The sequence below is a fragment of the Ctenopharyngodon idella genome, chromosome 1 (genome assembly GCF_019924925.1).
Source record: "Ctenopharyngodon idella isolate HZGC_01 chromosome 1, HZGC01, whole genome shotgun sequence".
Lineage (NCBI taxonomy): Eukaryota > Metazoa > Chordata > Actinopteri > Cypriniformes > Xenocyprididae > Ctenopharyngodon > Ctenopharyngodon idella.
The window spans coordinates 40637294-40653381 of record NC_067220.1 but is presented as its reverse complement, the minus strand read 5'-3'; the positions used below and the strand labels follow the sequence as shown (position 1 = coordinate 40653381).

At 34.9% G+C, this 16088-nt stretch overlaps 1 protein-coding gene across 3 annotated transcripts in view; it reads left to right on the top strand.

The window, feature by feature from the left end:
- Positions 1-16088, top strand: part of abca1a (ATP-binding cassette, sub-family A (ABC1), member 1A) — a 36916-nt gene that overhangs the window by 4550 nt on the left and 16278 nt on the right. For all 3 annotated transcript variants that reach the window (XM_051890173.1, XM_051890194.1, XM_051890184.1), the window contains exons 4-15: positions 358-499; positions 628-746; positions 3577-3698; positions 5369-5560; positions 7435-7524; positions 11048-11291; positions 11392-11531; positions 12584-12700; positions 13575-13769; positions 14263-14468; positions 14586-14762; positions 15857-16079. In XM_051890173.1, the coding sequence (XP_051746133.1) occupies positions 358-499; positions 628-746; positions 3577-3698; positions 5369-5560; positions 7435-7524; positions 11048-11291; positions 11392-11531; positions 12584-12700; positions 13575-13769; positions 14263-14468; positions 14586-14762; positions 15857-16079 (1967 nt within the window). The remainder of the gene's footprint in view (positions 1-357; positions 500-627; positions 747-3576; positions 3699-5368; positions 5561-7434; positions 7525-11047; positions 11292-11391; positions 11532-12583; positions 12701-13574; positions 13770-14262; positions 14469-14585; positions 14763-15856; positions 16080-16088) is intronic.

Genomic DNA, 16088 nt, shown 5'->3' with positions numbered 1-16088 from the left:
ATGTCTATTTATGCAGCAGCAGCATATCTTACATGCTCACAGCAACATGTCCGTGTATCTATTAGCAGTACAAGTCCATACTTGATCTGCAGCAGCAGCAGCAGATCTAGTCCACCAAGACCAAATACATTAACATCGCCATATTCGTCAACATGCTAAAACTATTTCTAGAGTTGTCATGATTGAAATAAAAATAATACTTTACTTTATTAATGCACATTTATGGTCATTGTGCATGATTAATCTGTGCACGTTACTCCAAATAAAATAAACTACATTTTATTGCATTAAATACTTCAGATTACAGAAATATAATTTGTTGTTGTAAATCTGATTGCTTTGTCCTTCTCTTCCCAGGCCACTTTCCCAATAAGGCCATGCCCTCTGCGGGGACTTTACCATGGGTGCAGGGCATCATCTGCAATGCAAACAACCCTTGCTTTCGCTACCCCACCCCTGGAGAGACGCCCGGAGTGGTGGGCAACTTCAATGACTCCATGTAAGTATATCAAGCTTTGGGTCTGCATTGAATTTTACAGAATATATATAATTTATATGTGCTATTTTTAAAATGAAACACTTTACAACAAGTTACCCTCATTTGTGTGTCATTGTCATCATTTACAGAATCTCCCGACTGTTTATCGATGCCAAGAAAATTCTCCTCTACAGCCAACACGACAAGAGCTTTGAAGGTTTCAAAGGACTCGTACGGGCCTTGAGAAAACTGCAGAGGAAAACTGAAGGTCAGGCACTTTTAAACACCTATAAAGATGAGCTTTCATAAAATATGTACACTATCCTTCAAAAGTTTGGGATTGGTGTTCACCAAGGCTGCATTTATTTGATCAGAAATGCAGTAAAAACAGTAATATTGTGAAATATTATTACAATTTAAAGTATTAATTTCTTTAAAAAATCTTACTGATCCCAAACTTTCGATAACTAGTGTATGTTTCCAAAAACAGCATTGTTATTGCTTCAGTTTGTTGTTAGGACTAAGTATTGTACTAAAAGAATTTACACTCCTATATGCTTCAGTATTGGTTGATAACTAGCCGGGGTGGTGTGTGGTGAAGTTTAAGTAGTGCGTTTCAACATCCTGATTCCCAACGGGCATTGGTGTACCCAATGAAATGGAAACACCAGAGGGATTTATGTGTCTGTTTCCTTGTCAGACATCCGGCTTAGGTGTGGTTCCTCAATTTAGGTTCAGGGTTGAACCTTAGCATAGCTCTTCAAATAGGAAACATGTCCTGTTTTAGATGTTTGAAGAGTAAAAAAATGGTCACAATCTGCTCATTTTTTTCTCTTGCTTAAAAGATATAGTGATAAGGGTGTTTCAGGTGGTTGCTTTGTGGCCTTGTATAGTAAGTATAATTATTATATTCTGTTCCGATTCTATGGGATTTTTTTTAGCCAATTTTCGAGGTTTTTCAATGAACACTTGCAGAAGCGATACTTGCAAAACTAATATTTACAATACACTTGCTTATAAATTGAAGTTTGTGTTCCTTATGTAGACTGATAACTCACTGTAATTATTGTTGAGAAAGGCTTGTGGGAGTTGCATCTACTCACAGTTGACAGCATTTAATTAATGTTCCCGGAGGGGCTGCTGTTTGCATCTGGGGCTTGAGGAATAGGATGCTTGCTTTGCCCACCGTGGATTAGCAAGCCTCAAGAGCCAGTGGTTAAACATGATCATTTTATGCCGCAGAGACACTCACATGTGCTCTTTTTGAGGTTCTAGAACATTCCACTGAAGGAAACTGAGGTATGATAATGCATCCCATCTGATCAAATCTGCTCTGAGGTTTTGTAAGGGAGGGTTAAACTGTTTGAGGTGATGCTATAGCAAAGAAAAATCAAATGAAATCTCTTTGATATCGCAGTTGTTTCTTCTAGATGAGTTATGCATTAAATGGAGACTTTTGATAAGATCTCCTAATTCTCTGATTTTTCCTCTGAGGAAAAATGTAGTGAATGTGTCTCAATGCTGTTGATGGAGCACATTTTACAAGAAAATACCGTTTCAGTCTTTCTACTTAATTATTTCATGCTTAATTCAGTGTTACTTTATAATTATTTCTTAAATTTACTAGCAATTTCTGAGTGAAAATTCTATTAAAGTAATTCCCACAACAATTTTTATTCAGCAAATGAGTTTCAAAACTGCTTCTCAGCTTTTGCCAGATCTCAAATGATCTGAGGTTTATTTGTGTTATAACTCTATACTCTTACTGTATGTCAGTAATTATCACTTTTGTAGCTGTTTTTGCTTTACTTTATTGATGTGAAACATATAAAATGTCCAAGCTGTTCACATTAAAAAGCATTTTTGTTTTGAATATGGACAAACACAAATTCTATTCCATGCGCCCCCTGAAATCTTTTATAGCTCATTTCCGCAAAAATGTCCTGAATAGCAACAATAAGAACATGTGAAAAGTGTTCTGTGGTGATTTCAGAGAACTGGCTGAGGAATGACCTTTAGTAACCCCAGAGGAAAGAGACTGACTCAAACCAGTTCATACTGATGACTCTTCCGGAATGTTCTGACACGCAACACAATAAGTGCTATGAAGAACACTGCTGTAGTCACTTTCTGGCTTTTGTTTTCCCTCCATCCTTTACTGTGGACATCTTGCATGATGAACTGGGAATTGAGAGCTAAATGGACATTTCTCTCGTGACCTAACGCAATGCCTCGACTGCATTACCTCACTCGCTTTATCATTGAGTTGGGAATTACAGTAGAGTCATACTTATCATAATGTTCTGAACGACACCCTTTGTTAAAAATAATAATATTCAAGATACAGTTGTGAATGTGAATCACTGCTTTATGTAATGAATTCCATTAAAAACAGCAATTTGACCCGTGTTAGTCAGCATGTCTCTGATATGACGTTATCAAACTCAAGTATATAAATTATATATAACCTTGCATACATAATTGATTTATGTATATTTAAATAATTAAATAAAATATTTATGTGATTATTTTATTAAATCTACAAACAGCTTGTATAATATATACAGTCAAACCAAAATTTATTCAGACACCTTGAACATTTCATTAATTAATACAGTTTATTCACTATAGTTTAAAAAAATGGTAATAAAATATGACAAGATTCCAGAGTTAAACTGTGTCAGAAAAAATTAATCTTAATTATATCAGATAACACTTAAGCAAAACATGGTCAGGTCAAAGTGTCTGAATAATTTTTGGTCCCAAATTTTTATCAATTTTACTGGTAGTCCACTGTATGAAGAATGTTTTGGTATAATATGTCACACTTTTTATTTTATTTTGCTATCCTCACTTACATAAATGAACTATAGTGTCCTGCACCCACTAGTAAAATATATAAAAAATGTCTGAATAATTTTTGGTTTGACTGTATATATATATATATATATATATATATATATATATATATATATATATATTATCATGCTGACTAATATATATTTCAAAGTGTTTTGTTGAATTCAATATTTTATTGCATTCCTTGTATATGGTATTTTTAATATTTTTAGTTTTAAAAGGTTTTCTTTTTCTCTTAGGTTTCAAACTGAAAGACTTCCTCCATGATAATGAAACGTTGTCTGAGTTTCTCGAGAAAAATGCTACCCTGCCCAAGCATGCTGTGAGACAGATAGTGGAGGCTAACGTCAACTTGGAGAAGGTAAATGAATTGGGCAACATTCATGAGCTGTTTAAAAATCCTTCAACAACCAAAACATAAAAAAAGGCTTTGAATCAACAGACATCAAGTACTTTTTTTTTTAATGACTTTGTTTATTGTCTTTAGTTACCTTCACTTAACATATTTTACCCTTTGTCTGGTGTAGTCATTAACTGGCAGTCTGTCATGTATCCTGAGACTGTTACGTAACATCTCTGGCTCGTACAGATATGAAGCGATCTGTTTTTCAAAGCCTCGTACATGCGTTCGTACGCTCTCACATGCAGATGACCTTGGTGTGTTGGGATAGGACTCGTTCGGACAGTCCCGGGCAGATGCTGCACATGACGGATCTCCTGCACAGCTGTACTGAGAGAGCTGTGCATGTGCTCCTGTGTGCTGGGGTGGGGGGGAAGGTTGAGTCACATGACTGTTGCCCAGCAGAGCTACGGCCACAGAGCAATTCCTGGAAAACTGAGGCAGGGCGAGCGATTCTTAACACCTCTGACAGATGTGCTGCAAGATAGAGAGCACTTTAAAAATAACATGTTTTTTATCATTTAAAACAAGCTTTTTTCATGCTATCTTTCTTTAAATAGTAATAAAAATAACTAATATATATATATATATAATATGTTTCTTAATCCTCAAATCATCATATTAGAATAATTTCTGAAGGATCATGTGACACTGAAGACTGAAGAAGTAATGATGCTGAAAATTCAGCTTTGAACACAGGAATAAATTACATTTTACAATATATTAAAATAGAAAACATATTAAATAGTAATAACATTACTGTTTTTACTGTATATTTGATCAAATAAATGCAGCCTTGGTGAGCAGAAAAGACTTCTTTCAATAACATCAGAAATGTTAGTGTATATGCATATAAGAATCTGAGATAGTTGTCTGAGGTCATACCTTAAGAGCTTCCCAAATTAGACTTTAATCATCTTCTAAGCACATCCTGATTGAATTATTGTGTGTAACAAGGCTCTGAGTGACAGAGCAGAAAGGGAGTCAAGATCTTACAGAAAAGTAAAGAACAAGGCTTTCACAAAAGAAAGAGCCTGTAATTATGTGATCACACAATGTTGTTTCTTACAATCATTTGCACCCACTCTCTAGAGATCTGCAGACTTAAAAGTGTCGTTTGAATACCAGATCTCTTCATGACAATAGAGCTGAACCGAACAGAACTTCTTTTAAACAGATTTCCCAAACAGTTTGTCCCATCTGCCATTGGTCAAAGAAACAGGTAGTCCCGCCTCAAACTCACGCCATTGGTTGAGCGAGAGAGGTTTGCTTCATCGGTTATATTCTGTAACTACACCAAAATGGAGGCTTAAAGCATCTTCAATTCTACTTGAAATACACTTTCATTCATGTTATGTATTCATATTCATATGGTATCTTCTTCGTTGCACACTTGCACTTCAACCTCACAAATACGAGCATTTACATTCATAATAGCTTGATCTAGTCTTTTGACCTTTTTCTAAAGCTCTTGTGGAAAGTATTATCATCAAACAACTGTTCAAGGTGAAGGATTGTCATTTAGGATCAGTGTTTTACTGATTGTGATCAAATTTTTTGACTGTAAGATTGAAAACACTGATCGCAGAGAGTTTGTTTATTTAGTTTTGTTTGCTATTTGTGATCTACAGGTGCTTATTAAAGGGTTCGGAGTTCATCTTAGAGACCTGTGCAATTCCACGTCTCTGGAGGAATTCGTGACCATTGCCGATAAGGACGTGTCTCAGCTGACGCAAAACATCATCTGTCAATCACCTGCTGAATGGCTGAACAACGCAGAGAGCCACTTCCTGTCCAACTTGGACTTCCTGAAGCCAATACGGGTAAGTTAAATAATAACGTTCATTGGACAGAGTCTTATTTAGGTAATTCATTGATGTTGCAAAAACTAGAATACAAGAATAGACAAATGTTCAGATGTTAATGATTGCTTGAGTGTTTTCTGTCCATATAAAGTTGCCTACTGGACTTCAATAAACGCTACAATAAGCACAGGAATTTGCTAGTTCAATAAACCAATTACACACAATTTAGGGCAAGTGTATATTCTTGTAATTTGGACCCAGTGAACTTTGTCAGTTCTTCAAGCTTAACAAAATAACATTGTGGTCACATAATGGTCAATTTACATAATTTGTTTATGAATCAGAATAATTATTTGAGCACATTTGTGCATGAAAAGGGAGCTGCAGGGCCCGTTAGCCAGGAATTTTCACATATTGTTGTCTTTGTTTATGTTCGCTTTAGACTGAATGTTTTCTTTGTTTTTGAGTAATGAGATTTCAAGATGCCAGGTCACTACTATATTTGCACAGCAATTTAGTTACGCAAGCAAGGGGACAATGAGATCTTTGACATTTTTCCTCTAAATCATGACAGTATAGCCTAGAGTTGCCACTGTATGTGGATCACACGCTAAATTACGTTGTCTTGTTAACAGCTTAAAACCCGAACGTCTTCACATGTACTTTACTGTAAAAATACACTGAAGAAAACACAATGCTACAGTAAAAACCACAGTAAAAAACACAGGAAAAAAATGTCATGTTGCTTTCTATTTAACCACTTATATTATTATGATGGTTATAAGGGCATTTTAAAGGTAAAAACTGATTTTTGGTAGTTGGTATATTAACATAATGGGCCCTATTTTAACGATCTAAGCGCATGGTCTAAAACCAGGTTTCAGTTGGTCAATGGCGCAGTCTATTTCAGTTGCCTCAAAATAGCAACACGCCAACAATGCACCTGAAGAGAAACATTGTCACAGTATTATTTTATTGTGAAATTCTGGCAGCCACCACAGTAAAGATCGTAATTTTAACTGTAAAAAAATGTAAAAATGCTATGGTAAAAACCTGTTAATTGGTTAACTGTAAGTCCCCTTACTCTATATGGTGGAAAAACTGTCATTTAATAATTTTAAAGTAAAAATACTACTTAGATGTACAGTTTTTGGAGTATAATTTACAGTGAAAAACCATAAATTGACATTCCCAGAATTATCTATGTTGCGGCTCAAATTTGATGTTTTTCATTGAAATAAATATGTTTGGTAACACTTTTAGGGTTTTAGTTACATATTACATGTACTTGCTATAGTCATAACAGTAAATTTACAAATTACATGCAACTAACTCTAAACCAAACCCTAATCCCAATCCTATAGTAAGTACATGTTAATTAATATCACTCAGTGCTTAAATGTTTAAAAACACTGTAACAAGTACACCTTAAAATAAAGTGAAACCATTTGTTTCTTCTTAGTTTTTTTTGTTATCAGTTATGTACATTAGGGTTTTATGTTGCATCTTGTTTTTTGCATTATTGAAGTTACCATGATGGTGTTTTGTATTTGTGTGCATGACACTGTCTGCATCTTTTATATATTAGTATTTACTTCAGCTTATGAAAAAGCTACTTTGATTTATCATGTGTCTTTCTGTGCTTTTAAAGTGGTTGTCAGTATATTATAAAGGTAAAAAACAGATTTAGTCATTTTGAGTATTAAATTTACTGTATAAAACCATATATTTCATTAACTGAAATAATGTTAAGTTAAATCTGGAAAACTTATAATGATGTTTTTTTGGTTGTTTTTACAATAAATTTCACAGGATCATTTTATGGTAAAATGTGTACAGTGTGATTCCATCAAGCTAATAATGTCTTTTTTGCTTATGTTTTGGTCATGCAGAAAGATGTCAAGTCCGATCCAAAGATTATCCAGGATGTGTCCATAGCAACAGACAGCCTGCTGGAGAGTTTGGGAGCATTAGCGGTGGAGGTAAGCACCCCCTAAAATATCCCTCACCCCAACTCTGGAGACCGAACTAGACACCAGAGTGAAGTGTTTAATTCCCATTCCAGCTTCCCAAATGATCTTATCCCGTATTAGACCAGTGGATCTGGATTAGTCACAAAACACAAATGGAAAAACAAGTCAAAATACTGATTAAAAATCAGTCTTGCTATAATGCTATAAGAATCAACTAATGTTTAAATGGCAATTCTGATTATATAACCGGTTTTTGATGTCTGATATTCCAATATGCTAGTCTTAGAAAAGCAACATTCAAACATTTTTTGCTTTGCATTGGGACAAATGATAATCATTAAGCTTGTTGCATTGCCCCAAATCAGTATATAACAAGACACAAGACAAAGTTCTGTTAATAAATAGCTTTTTCGGTTAGCATCCCAAACCTCTCTGTCCCTTTGAAACCAAGGAGCTGACGCATGACATTTTAGCTGTACACAGCCAACTCTCATATATTTGGTGTGCAGCGTTTAGAAACCAAACCTAAGTGTTAAGTGTGTTAGCAGCAGTAGATTGGCCCATCACAAGACTCCTGGTTCCTGCCAGCGCTGGACAAAAGTGCCGAGGTCGACAAATGTTAACTTGCCTTTAGAAAGAAACATGGACACGTTTTTTCTTTCTCTTCTGTTTCCACCTCATCACACAGGCCATTTGTTCACAGGGAATGTGTCTTACAAGCAATCTCTTTCCAGTTAGGCATAGTTTTATCATTTTAAACAGAAACAGAAATTGAGTCGACGCCAACGCTGCTCTGACCAGCATTAGTTCCTCTTTGTTCTCACGAGCTGTAGACATGGAATCTGAACTCCAGTAACCCTCACTTAAGCCACCGGCAGAGAGGTTACTCCAGGTCGTGCTTTATTTCTCCAGTTACCCTGCCCTGTTTGCATGTCTGTCTGGCCTCCAGGGCTTCCTCAGACACCTCATGATTACAGGTGACAGATATAACAATAGGGCTCTTCTATGGCTAGCAATCGCATGCAGAAGAGAAGAAATTGAGGAATACTTCCCTAATGAGACCCTGGATGATGTGGGCGAAGTGACTGTGAGCTCATCCTTTCAGTGAAAATGTAATTTTTTTTTATTTTCTGTTTTCATTTTAAGTTTTTATTTATAGTAATTTTATTTCAGTTTTAGATTTAGTTATTTAATATTTCAAGTTAAACTAAATGAAAACAAGAACAACTAACTGAAATAAAATAAATTAAAAGTTTTATTTGTTTTGTTTTTTTTAAGTAACACAAATAAAGCTGAAATCAAAATGGAGAATTCTTAATTTTTTATGGAATATTGCAGTATTTATTATAAATGATTTATCCGTGCCCATCATTATAAACCTTTGCCCTCACAATCTTTAATCAAAATAACCTCCCCTCACGACATCTCTTCTCTGATGATGTGTTTACTGGCATGAGTAAACACATATATTTGTTCTCGTTCCAGAAGCCGTCTGATATACCTCACAATAGGGAAGAAAAGTCTATCGCAACATACGTTTCATGCTGATTTTAATTGTTTAAGTTGTAGTTTTAACAACTATAATCCTGTTACAGGATGTCAATGTCTAAAAGAACTTAGGTTTTTGATTCCTATTGGCTGAGTTCATTCCCTGTTGAAGTAAACGGAAAATTGTGGATGAGCATATTAACTCAGCAGTAAAGCTCTTTGTGTGTTCACTTCTCAGATGTGTTGATGGTGATTTTAGGAAATGCACATGACAAAAGTGTTTACAGCCCTGTGAATCATATTGACTCATCATTTTCAAACCTGACTGACTATAACCCATCTACGCAAACGTTCAAACAAACGCTTATGTAATGCGTGAAACCATCCATTTATTTCAGAATGAAAACACTCTCATTAGCAACATACCATAATTCTCAGAACCCATTTTCTTCCACATGCATCAATTAATGTGATGGATATGGCAGAAAGTAGGTTATCGTGGTCTTTTGTCCTCTTGAGTTGTCTTCCGGTTTCATCAGGAGAATGACCGATAGTAACCTTGTCCCCGGCAGGCATGCGTGAACATGTCACAGCAGCGCCTCTGTTCAGCTTGCTGTCAGGCAAGTGGCGCAAGATACTGTTTTCATAAACTCCCTTTCATTTCTCTCCAAGCACTGGATGACCCTAAAAACACTTACATTTATCCTCTAATTTTATGCTTTTGTTCAGTTTTTCTCTCAGTACATATTTAACTGTCATTATTTACTTACCTTCATGGTGCTAAAAACCTGTATTTTTGTATTTAGCTTTGTTCGTGGAACCCAGAATGAGAATTTTTAATAAATATTCATGAAACTTTTTTACAGTCTGTATAGTGACTGTAAAGCTCAAGTTTCATTAAAAGTGGTCCATGTACAGTATTCCAAGTTATATGATGGAACAGACTGAAACATAAGTCATTGTTCACTGAAAGTGAATGCAAATAAGAACATTATCAATGAATAACACCTTACATTGGGTTTGTTCCTCACACAAGGCTCTTGTATGGCTTTACAAGACTGGAAGTATCATGCAAATTTCTCTTCTTGTATTTCACATTGAAAAAAAACAACATATATCATGACATATGGGTTAGGAAATAATGACAGAATAACAATAAACAAGAACGATTGCGCAATTAAGACCTCCAGAAGCATGACCTTAAGACCTAGAAATAAGCATGTATCTGCATTATTATTACCTTTGGGTTTAGTCACCATCAGTAACACCCTTCAGCTGACAGTGACAACACTTCATAACAATCACGCCCTGTGACGCATAGAGGTATAATGTCCAAATGCAGGCCGGCACGTGAACTACACACTTCAAGACTCAAAAACAAGACACTGAGGTTGCTTTCGTTTGGATTAGATGAACAAGATCATGTAATGGGACAGCAAGTGTTTGCAATTAATATTAGTCTCTTTCCCGAAGCAGTTGTAACATTGAATGACGTACTTTGAATAAACACAGTCATTATATGACATCCGGTGTGCCTGTATGTTTGCATTTGTTTTCCTGTCATAAAACAAACCGTTTCAAACAAGTCTTTAGCATAAACAAACGTTTTGTGACGTTCGACAAGCTCTTCACTTACTTGATAATCTGTTGTGTTGTGAGGAAAGATGCATTTTCAGTGTGATTAATAATATTAGCTGTTTTTCTGATAGACTGTATGGCCTTCAAAACCTTCAAACTTCAAGCTTTAAAACTATTTCAAACTACTTCAAACTGAAAACCTTCAAACTTCAAGCTTTAAAACTATTTCAAACTACTTCAAACTTTCTGGCTTTCAAAGTTTGTTTACAAACTTTACTATTTAGTTTGAAATCGTAATAATACCTCACAATATTACTGTTTTTACTGTATTTTTGATCAAACAACTGCTGGTGAGCAGAAGAGACTTTCCGACCCCAAACTTTTGAACGCTAGTGTAAACAAATATAGATTTTGTACTGAAAATGACTCTTAAGTGATAAAGCTTGTGTCATTTTTTTTTTCTCAGCTTGTGAGTATGAAGAGCTGGCGGGACATGCGCAACGAGATCCTGTATCTGACGGGCAACAGCACACAGTCCCCCAACCACATGTACCAGGCCGTATCCCGCATCGTCTGCGGCCACCCGGAGGGCGGAGGCCTGAAGATCAAGTCCCTTAACTGGTATGAGGATAACAACTACAAGGCTCTGTTCGGCAACTACGGCAACGACAATGACAGCGAGCCCGTTTCTGCTTACGACAACTCCTCTAGTGAGTGAAGTCCTATTTCTCTCTTTTCCCTCATTTGCGAATGCAAAATATGTCATGTACCCTGCTAAACTGTTTTAAAAACTTGTCATCTCTCCATTAGCGCCCTACTGCAACAACGTGATGAAGGGCCTGGAGTCGAGTCCCATATCGCGCATGATTTGGAGGGCTCTGAAGCCGCTGCTCATGGGAAAGATCTTGTACACCCCAGACACTCCTGCCACCCAGAGGATCATACACGAGGTCAGGAGAACACTAATCAGTAGCATTGCCATTGAGGAGCATTACAAAAGCTCATTACTGTATGTTTAACTAGTGTTGACCAGGTTTCTGTGAGTCAAAGATTTGAACACACATACTCATTCTGTATTATTTCTATTTACAATATTTTATTCTAATCATCAGATCATGTCATGATGATAGTAGTCATCAGAACTAATGTTATTTTATTATTATCATTATTATTATTATTATTATTATTTATATATTAGTGCTGTCAAATCAATTAATCGCTATTAATCACATCAAACATAAAAGATTATATATATATATTTATATATGCGTGTGTATGTATTGTATGTATGTATGTATGTATATACACACACATATATATATTTACAACCTTTTATGTTAGATGAGATTAATTGCGATTAATCAATTGACAGCACTATTATATACTATTATAGTATTTATTAATGTGTTGAATTAGATTTTTTATATTTTTTTATTTTTTATTTTTTGCTTTAATTTATTTTTATTTCTGTTATTCTTAGTAAGTTTAGTACTTCAACTTTAACTTATTTTAGTTCGATTAGTTGCCAAGTCAACATTTTGAATTTTCAATTTGAGTTTTTCATTGAATTTTTATATATTATTTTGATTTTATTTTAATTAACAAATGCAAAAATATTTAATAGATTTCCCTAAAAAGGTTCTCATGTATTCTCGACACTTGTTGATGATTTTTACTGTACAGTATTTCAAAATAAACTTTTAAATGATTAATTCTTAAACTTAATTTCATATAATATGTAGACACAATTTATATTCATCTACAAAGACAATTTTAAGTATTAAAGCAGAAACCTGTAGATCAAGGTTTTGAATATCACAAGAAATATAAATTCAGACAGCTATGTCCATATTTGAACAATAATATTCTGAAGTATATACAATGTGTTTTATATATTTTGTATGATATATCATTCCATCAATCCCCAGCAGTACCTTACAGTCCTCCAGCTGAAAGGCCTGGGTCTAGAGGACCATCCTAACTGTATCTCTATTTCTCTCAGGTCAATAAGACGTTTCAAGAGTTCGGCGTGCTCAGGGACCTTGGGGGCATGTGGGAAGAAATGAGACCGAAACTCTGGAATTTTATGGAGAACAGTGAGGAGATGGACCTAGTGCGGGTGCGTCACACACACACTCATCTTTCTGAACACTAATATCCCTTCTGAAACAAAAGACACTGTTAGTCTGTCAGTCACTTGATTTTTCACATGATTTTGTGCTGGGAGTAGCTCAAATTGTGAATTTCACACTGCCACCTTTTGGACGTAAGCGGTACTGCATTTTAACCTAACTACTGAACTCACATGGCACACAACGTGTGGTGCTCTGTAGGATGCATACTTATTAGTGGAGATCTTCAAACCCTTGGAGTATTCTAAGGACCTATTTGTGCCTAAACGAATGAAAAAGTGTTACGTTAGGTGTTTTGCTGTCATAGGCACAAAATGCATGACTCCATGTCATATTTCTATGTGCATGACTTTCATGCAAGGTCATGCTAAAAAAAATTACATTAAAATAGATCAATTAAAAAATAAAAATGAGATTAAAATAAGTAAATAAATAATACATCTAACAATACAGTACAATAATGATTAGAGAACTTTTTTCCAAATAATATTTTAGACATTTTTATAATCTTTATAATATAAATTTTTAACAGTATATAGTATACGGGTGTAAGTGTGTGTGATACAATAATAATAATTAAAAAAAAGATAGTTTTATTAACATTTTGTTTTTTTGTGTACGTTTATTGATGCACTAGATTAAAATAAATAAATAAAAATAAATAAATAAATATTTTCCAAATATTTTAGACATCTTTATGATATAAAGTATACATACAGTTATGTGATAAAATGTTTAAAAAATATTATTATATCGTAGTTTTGTTAGTAGTTTTTTACATTTATTGATGCACTAAGTTATAGTACCAGAAGCAATGTTTTCGTATGTAACGATTAACTGAATGTCATTTTTCCTAAACAGACTCTCCTCCAGAACAACGCTAGCGCTCGCTTCTTTAATGCCAAGCTGAACGGGACAGACTGGCGCGTGGAGGATGTGTCCAGCTTCTTGTCCAAGGCTTCAGAAGACACACGTCCTCATGGGATGGCGTACACGTGGAGAGAGGCGTTCAACGAGATGGATCAAGCCATCCAAACCATCTCTCAGTTCATGGAGGTGCGGATATACGCCCGTCTTCATTACATAAACCAAACTCCGCTCATCCATCTAGGAATTTTTAATGTTGACTTAAAAGTGGCTTGATCTCATTATATTTGACTTGACTGAAGGGCATGGATTACATCTAGTCCTTTTAAATGGCATCAGCAGTATTATGTGGGCGTCTTGTGATCTCTGCTAATCAATTTAATGGTTCTAAGAAAAGTGAATCCACATTTTAAGTGCCTGTCTTATTTTTCTGGGTCAGTGTGTCGTCCTGTCAGATAGAAACAGTTCTCAGTTCTCCACTAAATTACAGTAACAAATCAATTATGCTGCACTCCAACAGAAAACCACCAAAACGGGTCATTCCAGTTCAAAGTCGGCTGGATTGACAGATTATTTTGTGATTTATTGATTATCAGAATTTTTGATTGACAGAATTGAGAATCATAGGGTCAACCTGACTCTGAATTCTTCCTGATAAACTTTTCATTTTCCTCCCCTAAAGTGTGTGAACTTGGATAAGTTGGAGCCGGTGGCTAACGAGGAACGTTTGGTAAACAAGTCCATGCGTCTGCTGGACGATCGCAAGTTCTGGGCTGGAATAGTGTTTCCTGACATGCAGTCCAACACGTCTGATCTGCCGCCCAACATCAACTACAAGATACGCATGGACATTGATAATGTGGAGCGCACTAACAAGATCAAGGATGGGTATGATAAGCTACTTTTTTCTAATTATGCGACAAATTTGTCCGTACAGCTTCTGGATGGAGAAAATGAACAGGATTTGTACTTGTCATTGAGAGCTAACGCTTGTGTTTGCTGTAGATATTGGGATCCCGGTCCTCGAGCGGACCCGTTTGAGGATCTGCGGTACATCTGGGGCGGCTTCTCCTACCTGCAGGATGTGATTGAACACGGAATCATACGAGCTCTGACGGGCAGCAAGGAGAAAACTGGAGTTTACATCCAGCAGATGCCTTATCCCTGCTATGTGGACGATGTGTAAGACATCTTGTTGCAGTCTTTAAATTAAATTAATACTCTGTACATTCATGATCAGGTTTCATTCTCAGGTTCAGACAAAAACAAGCGAGGGACCCCATCTGTAAAGTTTTATGTATTGTCGTGCATAAAGACCAAATTTATACTGTGGAAAAACTAATTATATAAATATGCATAAAATTTTATTTGAAAAATATTTAGTTCCTATTACATTAAATTATTTTTAGTATTGTTAGCTGTATTATTTATTTATTTATTTTTACTATTTAATTATAAATTTTAATTTTTTTTATTTATTTATTTAAATCTATTTTTTATATATTTAAATCTAATTTTTATATTATAATCTAATTTTTATTATTTGTTTATTTAAATCTAATTTTATTATTTATTTATATATTATGATCAATTTTTATTATTTGTTTTTATTAATTTAAATCTAATTTTTATTATTTGTTTATTTATTCTTTTAAATCTAATTATGTATTATTTATTGATTGATTTGTTTATATTTTAAATAATTTTATTTATTTTAATCTATTTTTTATTATTTTATTTTATTTAAATTTTTTATTATTTATTTTTGATCTAATTTTTATTCATTTTAAAGGCAGCTGACTACTAAGTTATCAAACCAACCGAAATGTTACCTCATAAGTGACCAATTTGGTGTGCCATACATTTGATTTCAGTAGAGAATGTGATACTATAATCATAAAAACACTAATATTGTCAAAAGAATGGTGAATTATTCACTACATTGAGCTTATTTCAGTGCATTATGATGCTGTTTTTTTATGGAAGCTTGTTTCCGCCACTAAATAAAAAAATTAAAAAGGTAATTGCGACTTTATATCTCACAATTCTAACTCTTTAACTCTGAGTTTAAATCTCGCAATTCTGAGAACAAAAAGATGCAAAATTGCAAGAAAGAAAATTCAGAATTGTTAAATAAAAAGTCGCAATTATGTTTTTTACTTTATTTATTTGCCCTAAATGAGGTATCTTAGCAGACATCTTTTGGAACAGCCACTGTTTGTGTGGGTTGTTTTGTCATGCTGAAGGTGTAACCCATCCTGTCTCCTCTGTCCTAGTTTCCTGCGGGTAATGAGCCGCTCCATGCCTCTGTTCATGACTCTGGCCTGGATGTACTCGGTGGCCATCATCATCAAGGGTGTGGTGTACGAGAAGGAAGCACGGCTCAAGGAGACCATGAGGATTATGGGTTTGGATAATGGCATCTTGTGGCTGAGCTGGTTCATCAGTAGTCTCATACCACTGCTCATCAGCGCTGCCCTACTGGTGCTCATCCTGAAGGTGTGTATT